Raw genomic sequence first — 17,540 nt, 5'->3', positions numbered from 1 at the left:
GTAAAAATGCAGAAAGTAAAGCACACACGATATTTACGTGGAAAACCCAATGCGGGAAAAACCACGGGACCGTAAGTGGTACCACACTCTTCCACTAATCACCAATAAAATTAATGGGTACAACCAAAATCCTCTCTAGACAATACTAGAGGTAATACAAACACCAAACAACCCTAAAACATCACTCAAAAGTGGTAAAATAGCAATTAGGGTAAAATTAGGGCAAAATACAAATTATCCACTTACAATGCACAAAACGACAATCCAACCGTTGAATATGTAGGTTGGGTAGACAGAAACACCGTGTCAAAATTTAACGAAAAACGGAGCACGAATGGCCTTCGATCGGATCGCCGAAAAAAAATCACGTGTCGCACCTTTTTCTTCTCCTCAGTTTCTGATTTTTGTGCGTGAATGTGTTTTTAATTGCAATCAACTATGCTGCTTCCCTAATCTTGGTTTTTATAGTTTTTCACTTTTTTTTTTTTAATTAACAAATAATATTATTATTATTAGTCCATTATTATTAAGCCCATAATTAAAATATTAATTGGGCCTTCCTCCAAGTGGGAGGGAATAACCCAACAAATCTCCCCCTCACTCCAACTTGGGGGGTATGACAAGTCCCGCTTTCAAACGGCACACCTCTAACTTGTCTCTTGGAAGGATCTTCGTCAACATATCCGATCCATTTTCATGAGTACTGATCTTCACAAGCTCAAATATTTTTTCTTCTATCTGATCTCGAATCCAATGATACCTCCTTCGTATATGTTTCGTTCGACCATGATAGGTAGCATTCTTAGCTAGGTGAATGGCACTCTGACAATCACAATGTAACAAATAATCGTCTTGCTCCAAACCCAACTCCTCAAGGAAGTCCCTCATCCACACTAACTCTTTACCAGCTTCAACAGCTGCCACATACTCTGACTCAGTAGTCGATAGAGCAACACATTTTTGCAATTTAGATTGCCAAGAAACAGCTCCCCCTGCAAACGTCATCATGTAACCAGAAGTAGACTTACTAGAATCAATATCACCTGACATATCAGCATCTGTGTACCCATCTAACACAGGTTCGCCAAGACCAAAACATAAACTAACTCTAGAAGTACCCCTGAGATACCTTAGAATCCACTTAACTGCTGCCCAATGCTCCTTTCCAAGATTAGACATAAACCTGCTAACTACCCCAACAACATGAGCTATATCAGGCCTAGTACATACCATAGTATACATCAAACTACCTACAGCGGATGAATAAGGCACATTTTTCATCTTCTTCTTATCTTCATCTGTTGTAGGACATTGTTTGGAACTCAATTTCATATGCACTGGCAGTGGAGAACACACAGGCTTAGCATTGTTCATATTGAACCTTTTCAGCACCTTTTCAATGTATTTCTCTTGTGATATCCACAATTTCTTATTTTTCCTATCACGAGAAATACGCATGCCTAAAATTTGTTTTGCAGGACCAAGGTCCTTCATAGCAAAGGACTTGCTCAAACTAGCCTTTAAGTCAACAATCTTATTGGAATCACGACCAACAATCAACATATCATCAACATATAACAAGAGAATGAGAAAGTCACCTTCAGCAAAATTCTTCACAAACACACAATGATCAGCATATGTCTTGTGGAAGTCATTATCAACCATGAATGACTCAAATTTCTTGTACCATTGCCGAGGCGCTTGCTTAAGACCATACAAACTCTTCTTTAAGCGACACACAAGTTTCTCCTTTCCCTTGACCTCGAAGCCTTCAGGTTGCTCCATGTAAATTTCCTCCTTTAGGTCACCATGGAGGAAAGCAGTCTTCACATCAAGTTGCTCAATCTCCAAATTCATGCTAGCAGCCAAACTAAGTACAACTCTGATTGAAGACATCTTCACCACTGGAGAGAAAATTTCATCAAAATCAATCCTCTTCTTCTGTTCATAGCCTCGCACAACAATCCTAGCCTTGAACCTAGGTGGTTGACCATCTTCTCCGTGCTTCAACTTAAACACCCATTTATTCTTGAGTGCTCGTTTGCCGTTAGGCAACTTTACCAGATCATAAATGTGATTCTCATGCAAGGAATTCATCTCATCTTGCATGGCATTATACCACTCCTTACTTTTCTCATGTAACATAGCCTCCTGAAAGTCTTCTGGCTCTCCCCCATCAGTTAATAACACATACTCTGTAGTAGGATACCTCATAGAAGGACGTGGTCCTCTAGTAGATCTTCTCACATCATCAGGCTGTGGTTGCGGTTCAACAACTGGAGGCTCAACTTCAGGTTGATCATCATGACCATCATCACCAATATTGTCATCATCATCCTGAATATCTCCCCCTTCAACTCTAGGAGTCATTTGCGGTAAGATTGGATCAAAATTGATTGGAGTATGAGAGGATGTTAGTTGCTTTGGCTTTTCAATATCTTCAATAGTCTGATCTTCAAAGAACACAACATCTCTACTTCTGAGAACTTTCCTATTTACTGGATCCCATAACTTGTACCCAAGAGCATCTTCAGAGTACCCTAAAAATATACACTGCTTTGTCTTCTTATCTAACTTGGATCTCTCATCTCTAGGAATGTGAACAAAAGCACGACATCCAAATACCCTCAAGTGCTTGTAGAAGACATCTTTACCGGTCCAAACTTTCTGAGGAACATCACCATCAAGAGGATTTGAAGGTGAAAGGTTAATCAAGTACACAGCTGTAACCAATGCCTCTGCCCAGAAAGACTTGGACAACTTTGCATGAGAGAGCATACATCGGATTCTTTCTTCAATTGTTCTGTTCATCCTCTCTGCAACTCCGTTCAATTGAGGTGTCTTTGGAACTGTTTTCTCAAGCTTGATGCCTTGACCCTTGCAGTAGCTTTCAAATGGGCCTCTGTACTCACCACCATTATCAGCTCTCACGACCTTGAGCTTTCTACCAGTTTCTCGCTCAACTCTAGCCTGAAACTCCTTGAAGGCAGAAAGTACCTGATCCTTGGTTTTCAGCACAGTAACCCACACTGAGACATCAGGGAGATATTGCTTCTTAGAGAGCATCTGCATACCTTTCTCACTCATATGGCCAAGTCTATTATGCCATAACTCACTAGAATATTCATCTGCAACATTTACCTCACCCGCGCAAACCTTCGGTTGCATCATATAAAGAGAACCTTGCTTCTTACCTCGGGCTGCTATAAGATTCCCCTTGCAGAGCTTCCACTTACCATCATTGAAGTGGCTGAAGTAACCCTCTTCATCAAGTCTACCTATAGAAATGAGATTCAATCTGATATCAGGAACGTGTCTAACATTTCTCAAAATCAGCTTACAACTGGTGGAACTCTCCAAGTAAATAGTGCCTTTGCCGACAACCCTGGATGACCCATCATTCCCCATTCTAACACTACCAAAATCACCACTAGTGTAGGACGAGAAATAGTCTTGATGCGAAGTAAGATGATACGAAGCACCCGAATCAATCACCCAATTGCAGTCATCACCAGCTACATTCAAACACTCTTTATCACCAATGAAGAGCAAATCATCATCACTGATTGCTAGAGCTGTAGTATTTTTCTCTTCAGACTTCGACTCAGATGAATCACCCTTTCTATCTTTTGACTTGTCTCTTTTCATCTTTCTGCAGAACCTCTTAATATGTCCCGGCTTGTCGCAGTAATGACAAATAATTCTACTTTTCGATTTAGACTTGTCTCTGGAATTGTCTCTACCTCGAGAAGCTCGACTTTTGCTTCTTCCCCTATTAGACTCTTGTGCAACATAATGAGCTTCAGAATGATTGGAGGAACCCATCTCCTTTCTCTTAGTCTCTTCATTCAGCAGACTAGCTTTGACACTCTCCATTGTCAACTTACCATCAGGAGCAGAATTGCTAAGTGATACAAATAGTGTGTCCCAACTATCTGGCAATGAGGAAAGTAGTAATAGTGCCTGCAACTCATCATCTAAGGACATTTTCACTGCAGACAATTGATTAATCAAACCTTGAAAATCATTCAAATGTACTACCATGCTATTACCATCGTGAAATTCTAAATTTACCAATTTTCTCATCAATGACGCTTTACTTAAGGCGTTCTTCCTCTCATACATAGCCTCAAGTTTCATCCACAATTCATAAGCATTCGTGTCATTGGAAATATGTTGGAGCACACTAACATCAACAAATTGTCTAATGGTTCCTACCGCTTTCCAATTCAAAATTTTCCATTTACTTTCATCTTGACCAGTGGGCATAGACTCATTTAAGATTGGTTCATACAAATCTTTCACATAAAGAATATCTTCCACCTTAGTTTTCCACACAGCGTAGTTGGTAGAGTCCAAATAAATCATACCGTGCATACCAGATTTATCATCCATCATAAAACAACACAAGAATATCACCCAAGAAAATATAAACCAAGCTCTTGATACCACTATGTTGAGAAAAGTGGCGATATAATACACACACTTTCTCCCTTTGTGTTGTTAGATGAGCAAAAATAACCAATCCAATCAAACAAATAATAATAATAATAATCCCACAATCATGCGCAATAAAGTAAAAATGCAGAAAGTAAAGCACACACGATATTTACGTGGAAAACCCAATGCGGGAAAAACCACGGGACCGTAAGTGGTACCACACTCTTCCACTAATCACCAATAAAATTAATGGGTACAACCAAAATCCTCTCTAGACAATACTAGAGGTAATACAAACACCAAACAACCCTAAAACATCACTCAAAAGTGGTAAAATAGCAATTAGGGTAAAATTAGGGCAAAATACAAATTATCCACTTACAATGCACAAAACGACAATCCAACCGTTGAATATGTAGGTTGGGTAGACAGAAACACCGTGTCAAAATTTAACGAAAAACGGAGCACGAATGGCCTTCGATCGGATCGCCGAAAAAAAATCACGTGTCGCACCTTTTTCTTCTCCTCAGTTTCTGATTTTTGTGCGTGAATGTGTTTTTAATTGCAATCAACTATGCTGCTGCCTAATCTTGGTTTTTATAGTTTTTCACTTTTTTTTTTCTAATTAACAAATAATATTATTATTATTAGTCCATTATTATTAAGCCCATAATTAAAATATTAATTGGGCCTTCCTCCAAGTGGGAGGGAATAACCCAACAAATACAAAATTTTAAATAATAAATAATTAATTAAAGGGTACGTTGGGTTGACTGATAAAATTGTGTTGAATGGTTGTGGCTGGAACCAATGTGTAGCTAAAGTTTTCTATCGTGGATGATGATCCATTAAAGTTTTTTGAAATTTTAGTAATATGGTTGACTTAGGTTTTAGTAGACTTGTAAATCAAAGTTTTAAATATTTTGGTAAAGTGTACTTATTTTGATAATTTTTATTGAGTGAATAAATATTCTAAATATTAAAAAATAAATTGAGGGCTAACTGGATAATGAATTATATTTAACTGAAAATTTGTCAATCGGCCTAAAATTGCAAAGTCGACATATTTTAATAGGTTTAGTTTTTTTGTCACCACACACCTTTTTTAGGGGTGGGAGTCATGGGTAAGCGGTACATTCAAGTTTAGATGAGAACAAAATATATAATAATGAAAAATAAAGTAGTACATCATATAATTTGTTTTTATAAAAGTCTCAAATTCTCTATGTAAACAACTATATAGTTGTAGTTTTACAATATTACAATTTTCATTTTTGAAACTTAATCCCTATAAATCTTGATTAACATTTCTAAACCTTCGTTCCCCAAACTCCAAATTAGTGTTTAAATAACAATATTTCAATCTAAAACTGATTAAAATATTATATCAAAGGGATCCATAATATGAACCCTTTGTTTCCGAAGCAATAAACTAATATTTTGCGTTTTCATTTTCATTCCTGCATCGCATTATATTTCCAATCTGGTAACATTGAACTGGACCCATTACAATATATTTAACTTTTCGCGATATTAGATTTAATGGTATTAAAAAAATACCACTAATTTATATTTTAGTGTTACAATTATTTGGTTTTATTTTAAGTTTCACAATGAAGTGATTTAGCGACATTTTATTTGGTTTTTAGCGGCAAATGTAATTGTTACTATAGTTTATAGTGGCATCTATGAAAAACGTCACTAGATACCATGTCGCAAAAAGGTTTAATGTGATTTTTTATTATGCTTCTAAAGGGTCTATTAAATGTCACTAAATCATCTATATATACTATTAGAAATTTGAATAATTTAGGACATTAATGCATTTTTTATTTTAATCAATTTTTCTTTTACTTCGCTATGCTTCATTTCTACGAGTCTAATATACATTTGGTCATCATAAATACTCTTATATACCTCTCGTAACAAGGATATAACTTAAATTGGAGAAAAACAAAATCACTAACAAGGTTTAAAGGTACGCGACTACTTTAATTCCTAAGACCAAAATATCTTTTATGTTTCAAAAAACACCAAATTGAGACAAAATAATTGGAAAGAAAAAATAAATGCAGAAAAAAATGCAATCTATATTATGATTGGTTACATTAAAATTTCATTAAATCAAAATTTCTATTCAATAAAAGTCATATAATTTGAAAAGTGAGCATCACCAGCTTACCCAGTATATCTCACTCATAGAAAACTAAGGCTAGGGTCTAGGGAGGGAAAGACGGCGGCAACTCATACCCAAAAAGGAGAGCGCGACCAAAGGAGTCCCCCGGCTCGAGGAAGATAAAGAGACTAAAATTATAATAATAAAATAAACAAAATTAAAAAGGTAAATTAAAATCACAAAACTCTCACTCTATCAAATCATACCACATAAGAATGATTTGTTAACTTCACAAATCACCGTTATTTGCCAAAACTTTCTTGCACATAATTGACAAGGTTCATCATAATATTATGAGAAAAAATCTAATATTTACCTGATTTTTAATTAACCATGAATAATCTAAATTTTGAGGTGTGTTTGTTTAGAGTATAACTAGCATTATTCTCACATATTATAGTAGATTAATTACTACAAAATCCAAAGAAAAATAAAATAAAAGTACAATCAGTTAAAATTACAACGTAAATTGAGGCTTTGACATAAAACAATGGTCTCAAACTTCATCGGGTCTAAGATTATTTATGTTAGATACTTAACACGTCAAACAAGCCAAGGGTTATTTTTTACTTTTTTCGTATTTTGTTTTCATATATATTTTAATTTTTATTTGCCAAATTGACGTAAGTTTCGGGTAATTTGGGTGCAATCTCATGAAATATCCTTTACAGATTGGATTGTTCATAGTAGTTGGGAATATAATTGGGAAAATCAGAAAAGTTAGATTTTTAGGGTATTTTTTCCAATTACTCCCTTTATTTTCATATGTTCTTCTCAAATATAATTAAACTTTTTAAATAGAATTTTCACAAGTAAAATTATTTAATTTAAAAGTTTGCATTAAGATCCGCAAAAAAAATAAATGGAAAAATCATTTAAAAGCAGAGGGAGTATATAGTAGTCGTCATTCATGTGTTGGTAATTGGTATGGTCATGCAGTCTATCGTGATCAGCTGATAAGGCAAGAAATTCAAATCATGTAAAGAACTTTGACATAACAAGAGTCATTGGTTTTAGCATGATTGCCTTAACTTAATCTCATTGCCTTAACTTAACATAACAAAAGTGCACTTGAGGCGCGCCTAGGCATATGGCGCTAAGAGTTTAACACTTTAACACCTCCTTGAGTTTAGACGCAACGCGATGTAGGAGGCTAAAATATGAAAAAAATTTGTTTAAAACTCCAAATCAATAATTTTTTAAAAAATTATGATTATATAATGATTATAATATTTTAAAAACTTAATTATATAATATTTAAAAATTTTAATCCAATTAAAAATCGTTAGATTCTACCAACCTTACGTATCTACTTACGATCCATACCGCTTGCTTGTTTTTAGATCATAAAATTGTAGAATCGTAAACTAGAATCGTGATTTTAATAACAATGGGTAATAGTATAAATTACTCCTCAAGTTTATAAAGTAGTTGTGCTCTCTTCTTTTTCTTTGATATGTGACAACTATAGGTGTTCAATGGGCCGGGTCAAGGCAAAATTAAAATGGGCCGAGTCAGGGCAAAATTTAAATGGGCCGGGTCGAGGAGGGTCATGTCAAATGTTAAACGGGTCGGGGCGGGTCAAAGCCCTTTTAAATACGATCCATTTTGACTTGTTTTTAAAAAGTTTATAAAATAGTTTTTTTTATTATACTTTATGGCCCGTTGGGACAATTCAACTATGAGTATAACAATATCATATAAAAAATTTTTTAAAAAGTGGTAAAATATTTTTTACAACCAATTCCTATAATTATCCAACCTAGCCCAGTCCGACCCTTTACACAAAGGTCCGTTATTAACTTGACCCGCTAATGACCCGTTAAAATGTGACCAGACCCTTAATCCGTTGGATCGACCCACCACGTTAAATACCTCTAATGACAACTCACATGTGGACAATAATGCGCTTTTTAAAATATCCTCGACTTGTCCCCAAGAATATAAGGTCTCACTTGGAGAAACTTGAAACCCATGGTTGCTGTTATTATTGGTGTGACTTGAGTGCACAATTGGTGTGTGCATTCATGTGGTGACTCTTGGGATGGAATCCCATAAGTATGTCATGAATGGGTGTATTAAGATGAGTCTTAATATTTGTGGTTTATGATGATGATTAAAGTATGAATTAATGAGTTAATCAAGGGTTAATCAAGGGAGTTATGGGACTTAATGAAGAAGTTCAAAGGGTTCAATTCAAGATGCTCTACTATGCAAGTCGAGCAATACTGTCAGAAGCCCTCTGAAGTGCCGCTCGACCAGTTCGCTCGACCAGTTCGACCGAGCGAGCTTCAGAATGGGTCGAACGAGCAGACAAAATGCAACCAGAAACTTCCTGTATCCCGCTCGACCAGGCCGCTCGACCGAACGAGCCTCTGCTTTGGTCGAGCGATGTCTCTGATGCTCCTAAGATGTTGTTTTTGACTCTTCAAGTTCTTGGAGATGTTTTATTATCATTTATTCATAGCTTTAATGTACTTAATGTTACTTAGTGTGATCTCTCCTATAAATAGAGAGCTCTCATTCACATTGTACACATCTACAAAATACACCCCAAGCCAAAGACTAGCCTGTATCTCTTCTCTATTGTAATTCTCCATATTTGAGAGTTCTTTGAACTCCTTTGATAATATAAGAGATACTACACACCGGAGGATGTAGCCTTAGTTGGGTAAACCTCGTTAAATCTTTGTGTCATTTTATTGCATTATTTTTTTCCTACAAACATGATATCATTGATAGCGTAATTTGTTTGTCACAAAACCTCATACACTCGATCTTGGCAATATTGGAGTTTGAAACACATTGTTCGAACTCTAATACATCGTCGTTTTCAGTTGCCTCGGGTAGGACAAGTCATGGTCATTAGCAGATTAGGTCAATAACGGGGCGGGTCATTAATGGGCCTTGGTGTAAAGGGTCGGGTCAGACCGAGTCGGATAATTATAAGAATTAATTGCGAAAAAAAATTTACCACTTTTATTTTAAATTTTTAAATGATATTATTATATATATAAGTGGGACAACCCGTTTAACATTTGACATGACTCACCCCGATCCAGCCTGTTTAATTTTTGACCCGACCTGACCCGACCCGTTGAATACCTATAGTGTTGTGCGAGATTTTTGGTGAAAAGCTCACAAATTCCAATGCAAATGCAAATGCAAATGCAATGCTACATGACTAGGATGATTCTAACAATGCAACTATAAAAAAGATGCACAATCATCTCTTATTATTGATTACCACGCAATTAAGTATGAAAAGTTTCTTTAAAGTACAAAACACTAATTGATCCGAAAATCTAATGTAAGTCAAAATTCAATCAACTAAACAAACATCTTAGTACACAACTTGTTAGGGTAACATTTAATTATTTATTTATTTATTTATTATTTAATTATTATTGTAAAATTATCTAATTATTCCATTGATTTTCATTTTCCGTTGACCTTGACTTTCCATTGACCTTAACTTTTAGTCAAGGGGTTTATATGGCTTTTCTTATTTTCTTGACCACCTAGTAACTCTTTCCATAAACCCCAATTACTGGTCAAATCTACTACACAACAGTATCTACCACTACCACTCATCATACCCATTATCCATGCTTTGAACTACTATCCTACCCTTGATTCAGTCACTATATATACTTGGTACAGAGTTTATTTATCCCCTAAGCTTACATATTGTAACACCGAGAAAACTTCCCAGGAGGTCACCCATCCTCAGATTGCTCCACAACAAGCACGCTTAACTGTGGAGTTCTTAGCAAATGAGCCCTCATGAAAAGAAAATGCATCTTGTTGATATGAGTAGTCCATCAATCTCTTTTCAAGCTAAATCTGGGGTATTACACTCACCCCCACTTAGGAATGAGCCCAAATCAGCGTAAACAATATAATAATATTGTCTACAAAGCACAGCGGAAGACTTATAGAAGTCTGGGCTGAATCCGACCTGTGGCTCGATAGCCACAGCAACCAATATCAGAGTATTTAAAAACTTTACGTAGCTGTAATACAATTAATTACAAACCAGTTATAAACTAATTAGTTAATACATTATAAAATATCTAAACTCTTTTAAATTTTTACAACACATGATTTGTCAAAATATCATGATAAGTTAACTTTCCAAAAACGAGGTCCTCGCTATCGCAACACATGACACATAAAGGAGCAGCACATCCATCTGCACTAAAGTTGGCAACCTGAAAGTGGATCTATCCCCCGTAAGAGATAGACCCCATCAAAAACTGTCAACAATTGAATTGTTGAGTAATCCAACAAACTATTACATTATATACAAGTCATTAGCAAACATTTCCAATCAAATTCCTTGTTCACTTGGTAACCATTTATAAACATTATTTTATCCAAGTCCAAACTCTTTTAAAAGACCGTTTGGTATCGACATAAATATGGCTATGAACCTTTAGTTCATAACGAATCAAAATAAGGCTATAACTTTACAAGTTAATAGCGAAATAATACGGCAAATGAAACATATGCTTCCATTGCAAAATAAACTAAACTTTATATACCAAACAAATTTATTCAAAACTCATTAAAAACAATAATGTAATAACAGTTTAAAGCGTGGGAATATAATGGACCGTTAGGAAGTAGGCTTGATCTAAATCCTGAGAACACGGGTGATCGTCATCACCGAAAATACAGTTCTTGCAAGAACGAAACGGGATCGGGGGCTCGAGACCGATCCGAATAACCATTACCTATTATCAAGCTATAGGATTTCACAATAATCCGGATATAAAAATCCGTTGCCAATTCTCAAAAACGGACATTTTTCAATGTCGAATATTTTATTATAAAAAAAAGAATTCACAAAATTTTCTTTTGAAATCACAATCATTACTTAAAATATAAATCAATTCATCATCATTTAAAATACCAATCAATTCATATGTTCCCAAATTTATACTTAAACCAAACACCTATATTACTCAAATAAGAACCATAACCCAACAATACCAATCCATAAAGGGAGAATAATAACCCTAAATTAATCTCAAATACCCAATAAATAACCTTAAACATCCAATTTATTTTATAGTTCCTAATTCCACTTAATAAATTCCATTTTAGTATCATATCAGGACACCTGTTAGTAATTCGGTCATAACTTCCTCATAAGAACTTGTATAGAGGCTATTCAAGTGGCTAAGCGGCCATGAATCAGAGCTCTACTATTCTTATGAAGACACTAAAACCCAGAAACAATCAGAATAGTCCCGAAAATGGCAAAAAAGAAAGCATATTATTGATTTTCATGACAGCCTGTTGGTATTTCACTATTTTGAATATAACTCTCTCATACGAACTCATTTTTGAGCAATTCAAGTGCCCACGCGACTGTGACTCGAAGCTCTACAAATCTCATGAAGACACCAGAATCCCAAAACAATTCTAACTGTCTCAAAAACAGCAACACAGTTTCGGACAGAACAAAACAGAAACCTTATTGTCGATTTTCATGATAGCCTAGTAGTATTTTGGACATAACTCCCTCATAAGAACTCATTTTGGAGCGATTCAAGTGTCCACGCGACTGCGACTTGAAGCTCTACAAATCTCATGAAGACAGCAGAACCCCAAAACAATCAGAATCGCCCTAAAATAGCCAAAACAAAAAGTTCAGTTTCAAAATCAAAATACCAAGTTTTATACTAGAAATCAAATAACCCAAATAACCAATACTAATCAACACTAGCAAGAACCCAATTACCAATTGAACTCATATACTCCAATTATACTCAAGTTGATGCTTAAATTTGAACTAAAGACCCAAATTAAACCATGAATACTAAACTACTTTCAAAATTCAACAATCATTGTTTATACTTAAGAATATAAAACTACTTTAAAACATTCAATTTATACTTAAATAAAATAGTTTGTGGATTACCTTGATGAGCAATTTCTTCAATCAAAATTCAAAATCCAACTTCAAACACAAAAGGGATAGAGATGGTGATAGTACTAGATGTGTTCTCCTTCTACAATGGAAAAGCAAACATCAATTTTCCAGATTTTGAGTTTATACTTTGAAAGAGGATGAATTTTCAGAAATTTTACTCTAATTGATAGTGAAGGAGAAAGGGGAATGGAGTATACACGTTTATAAATAAGGAGTTAACTCGATGAATCATAAATTACGTGGCAAAATTACGAGTGACTCAACTTCATACTCATACTCATCAAAATATGAGATTGGTAATAAACCCATATTTTTAGTCGTATAATTTATTTGGTCCCCACAAATAATAAAACTAATATCTAAAAATCATAGTAAAATTTTAATTTTAAAATGACAAACTCATTTTAGTTATTAAAATAGTAATTTTTAACAAAGACGTTTTTATAACTGTTTCACTTATAATCCGTAACCATCTTCATCTCTTTTTCTTGTTCTTCCACATGACATTTGCCTTGTTTCATCCCTTGACCCATTGAAAGTGCACCTTCCGATTTAGTGCTAATTAATTTAGTTAATTTCTGGGTTATTTTATTTTATTTTTATAATATTAACTGCATACACGAGACCTATAAAGCCTTAATTTCAAAAGATTGATGTTGACTATATGAATCAATATATCATTTTCAATTGTTGTCCATACGAATTCTTCTTTTCAAATCATTTTCATTTTCTATCACCTTTATCTGTAAGTTTAAATCTTTCATCTTTTTCTACTTATGTCCACAAGGACATCTTCAGTCTTCTTTGCCCTTTTTAGTTCCCTAAGCATCAACTTTATATCTTTGTTACTGGTTCGCTAATACCCTCTTCTGTAAAGGCACAAACCATATCAAACAATTTTCTTTCATCTTTTTCTTAATCCTTGCAACTCCAAACCCTTTTTTATACCTTTATTTTGAATGCTACTCCAATCTTCCTACTATAAAGCCTAACATTATAACCAATATAGTAGTGATCGTCTTATGATCGTTCAATAAAACTTATCCTTTAGCTTTAAGAACACACATCGATCATATTATATTCTAGTAACCACTTTCTATTTTTGTTGCCATGCCATCTAAAAGAGGTTATGACGTATCTGATTGACGAGTCGCAAACTGCTTTTGTGAGAAACAGACAGATACTCGATGGAGTGTTGATTGCGAATGAATCAATAAGATGGCTGAAAAAAAAGAAAATACTGGGCACTCTCATTAAACTAGATTTCCAAAAGGCTTATGATTCCATCAATTGGTCTTTCTTGGAACTAATAATGGATAAACTGGGCTTTGGTAGGAAATGTATAAGATGGATTATGAATTGTGTTACTTCTGCATCGATGTCTATCCTTCTGAATGGATCCCCCTTGAAACCTTTTAAGATGGAAAAGGGTCTTAGGCAAGGCGACCCCCTATCACCATACCTCTTTATCCTGGTCAGTGAAGCCCTGGTGTGCCTTTTGAAAAAGCCGAGGACATGAATCTAATTGAGGCAGTACACATTGGAAAAGAAAAAGTAAGCCTAAAACACCTTCAATTCGCCGATGACACGCTTATTTTTGCTCCCAGAAGCCCCAGGGTCATTACGAACTATTTTAGAATCCTTGACGTTTTTGCTATGATGTTTGGGTTGAGTCTGAATTATAACAAATCATGCTTTATAGCATGGAATGCGAGCGACCAGGTTTGGGTTGGTGAAACGGCTAGAAGTATGGGATGCTCTTACTCAATGTGTCCTTTTACCTACCTGGGTTTCCCTCTTGGAGACCATATGAACAAACAGGCGGCTTGGAAAACAGTGGTGGTGAAAATAAAAAACAAGCTTGCGTCGTGGAAAGCAAAAATCTTATCTAGGGCCGGTGTAACACCCTGAGTTTTTAATGACGTAATTATTTAATATTTTAATAGTTTTTAAAGATTTTACAATTATTATTTAATTATTTCCGAATTAGTTTTAATAAATTTCTTTCATATACGGATGTAAATGTCGACTTATATATATATTAGAAATATAGTTATGACTTCTCAAATAAAGAGGTTCGAACCAAAATGATTATTTTATTAAAATGTGTGAGGTCGCGAAGGTGAGTCTCTTAGTTGGATCTCGCAACAAAATGAACCGAGATAAAAATAAATAAAATAAGCATAATAATAATAATAATAATAATAATAATAATAATAATAATAATAATAATAATAATAATAATAATAATAATAATAACAATAATAACTAAAAAAAAAAACGGTATAAAAAGACCCACGAAACCCTAAACGCTCAAAGACCAAGCCGTCTTCTCCTTCCTCCTCTTCTCCTTCTCCTTTCTCTCCTTCTTCCTCTCTCTTCCCGTGCGCCTCCTTCCCATTTTCCCCAACCAGTAGCCGCCCTCGCAAGCAGCAGCAAGGGCTGCGTCTCCTTCCCCAAACAGCAACGACCAACATCTAGGCCGCCACTGCTTCGCGTCTGCTGCAGCCACGACCCCAGCCTGCTCTTCTCCCTTTTCTGCCGTGGAGGCTGCCGCCACCAACAGCCACGGCCAGCCGCGTGAGTCCTTCACCACCATCTAGTCTTCATCCTTTTGTTAGTCCCATCTTTGTGAGCCATCTCTTCTCTTTTCTCTAATTAATTCCTAGTTTTATTTGAAGTTTTATTGAAGTTTTATGAAGTTTATGAGTGAGGTGTTGATTTTTGTGTTATTTTAATTGAATTTTGTGGGCAAGAATTTGATTGATGAATTAAACATGTTTATGACTTAGGGTTTGAAGTGTGATTGAAATTATGGGTTGTGTGTTGGTTTTTGTATTAGTTTCTTCGAATCTTAGTATGTGTAGTGATTAAATATGTTACCTTTGAACACGAAACGATTAGGGTTTGGATTTAGAAATGAAATTACAAATGATGTACGTCTATCCTATATTTTGATGGTGTGATGATTGATTAAATAACCTTAAAAGTTGTTTGAAACTTAGTTGATTGATTTTGTTGTGATAATTAGTAATGGTGGTGATTGTAGTGACTATGGAAGTGATCTTAGTTGTTAAATTGGGATAAATAGCTGCTAGTTGCTATGGTTTGATTGTTGTGAATTACAAGTATTCTTATTAGGTTGTTATTGAAGTCATAATGCATAATCTTAGTAAGGCCATGAGAATGATGTCAACTTATTGTAAAAGGTTGTTAAGTTGCTTGTAGTGATGCTCGATTGTAGTCTCTCTAACTTTGGAGGATGTAACGAAGAATGTTGCGATCTGACCACTTTAAGAATTGTCCTCACGTCATAATAGAGTTATATGTAACTTTGTGAGACTTAAGTGTGAATCGTCATAACTCAAAGCTAGTTGATGTAATGAAGCAGTCGACATAATCCTTTTATTCTTTGCCGATGGAAAAACTTGTGTTATTGTTGAATTGACGATGATGCTTGGTGTTGGATGAGATGCGTACGTGCTAAAAGTAATTGGAAACTTGTCGTGAATGGATGATAGTAGTTACTTGGTTTCTAGCTGGTATAACAAAGTAGTTAAGAGAACTTATAAGTTCTATTCCTAACTTGTATAGGTTCCCAGTTTATAAGAGGAAAGTAGACCCCTTAGTTGGGCGATTTTTGTAACTTGTGGTCGTGCATTGACGCTTGCAGGTACGTACACGCAGTAATTAATTATCATATTCATTGTTTCAAAGTATTATCCATATTTCATGATTATATGCATCGTATTAGAATTATAGAACGTCAGAAAGTAAGTCATGCTAGTGGATAGTCATAAATAGTGATATAGGCAAGTAGAGTGGAAGCATTAGGAGACTATGAGAACAAATTTCTAAATAGTAGAGAACGCACCATAGTTGTGTGTGGTATCGAAGTGTTTTTCCTACTTATTGAGCCTTGATTTATGATTAGTTGGCGTGACTCAGCTGGATTATATCCGGTTGATTTATTAGTCCCCTAGGTGAGGTTCGACGGGACCACCGTAAGGGGGGTATGAGCATGCTTGGGTCATTGGGCGCCGGGAGGCCGATAACGCCCCTTGACCGAGGTGTTACCATGCGGGCCTTGCAAACCCCAATATGATGGCCTCTTCACTGGTTTAGTACCCCAGTGTGTTAGTTTTTCCCGAAGGTAGGACCCGAGAGGGTCAGCTGGAGGGGGCATGAGCTCATACTTTGCCAATGGGCGCCGGGAGGCCGATAACGCCCTTGGCCGTGTCACTATGCCATGAATAGAGAGAGGATCCACTACCTTGAATATACCTCGAGAGATTAGTAATTTGAAAGAGAAATTATGAATAAATAGAGGTGTTTAGACAGATGAGTCGACTCATTATTGCCATACTATATCGTTATCTATAGTTTTGTTCGATGACTTTAATTGTTGTAAGTTTATTAATTACTGACGTGTATGTGTTTGTTGTTGTTTGTTCATGACTATGATGTTCCTACTATGACACATGTGACTATGGTCATTATGTTGAGCAGCAGGAGGATCATAGCTTGACATGACAGGTATAGGAGCTCTTTTTGCTATGCATTGGGGGAAAGAGTGGAGTACGGTCGTAACAATTGTATACGAATAGTCCAATGCTTGTAGCTGCTATATTACTTGTAAAGTTTTCCTTTGGAATTGTATAATTTCTTTTGTATGGAGCCATGTGACTCCTTGTATGTTCCATAGATCCGCTGCGTAATTTTTGGATGTATAGTAGTGAGAATACTCCTTTAGTATCCGTCAGATCAATGCGTTAACACTGGAACCACGATCCTCTTTAGAGCTGATGATTTGTGATGTCGATGATGATTCATTCCGTCTTGACATATTCTTTTGAAAGGCGTTATAGGCCTTAGATTAGTTAATCATGTTAATCAATGATAAATACATATATATTCTAGTCACATCCTCAATTTTCAGCAGAAATTTCAACTCACACCCCTTTTCATTAATCTTTAGTG

The 17,540-nt window shown here is 35.4% G+C and overlaps 1 protein-coding gene across 1 annotated transcript; it reads left to right on the top strand.

The window, feature by feature from the left end:
* Positions 1 to 13,689: 13,689 nt before the first annotated feature.
* On the top strand, positions 13,690 to 14,079 carry LOC130807658 (secreted RxLR effector protein 78-like). The gene has a single exon (XM_057672956.1). The coding sequence runs from the start codon at positions 13,690 to 13,692 to the stop codon at positions 14,077 to 14,079; it is 390 nt and encodes a 129-aa protein (XP_057528939.1).
* The last annotated feature ends 3,461 nt before the right edge of the window (positions 14,080 to 17,540 follow it).

This window comes from Amaranthus tricolor, chromosome 3 (genome assembly GCF_026212465.1).
Source record: "Amaranthus tricolor cultivar Red isolate AtriRed21 chromosome 3, ASM2621246v1, whole genome shotgun sequence".
NCBI lineage: Eukaryota > Viridiplantae > Streptophyta > Magnoliopsida > Caryophyllales > Amaranthaceae > Amaranthus > Amaranthus tricolor.
Note: the sequence above shows the minus strand (reverse complement) of the source record. Positions and strands in the feature narration are given on the sequence as shown.

Coding starts and splice junctions, on each gene's coding strand:
- LOC130807658 (XM_057672956.1), top strand. CDS start 13,690: ATGACGTATCTGATTGACGAGTCGCAAACTGCTTTTGTGAGAAACAGA.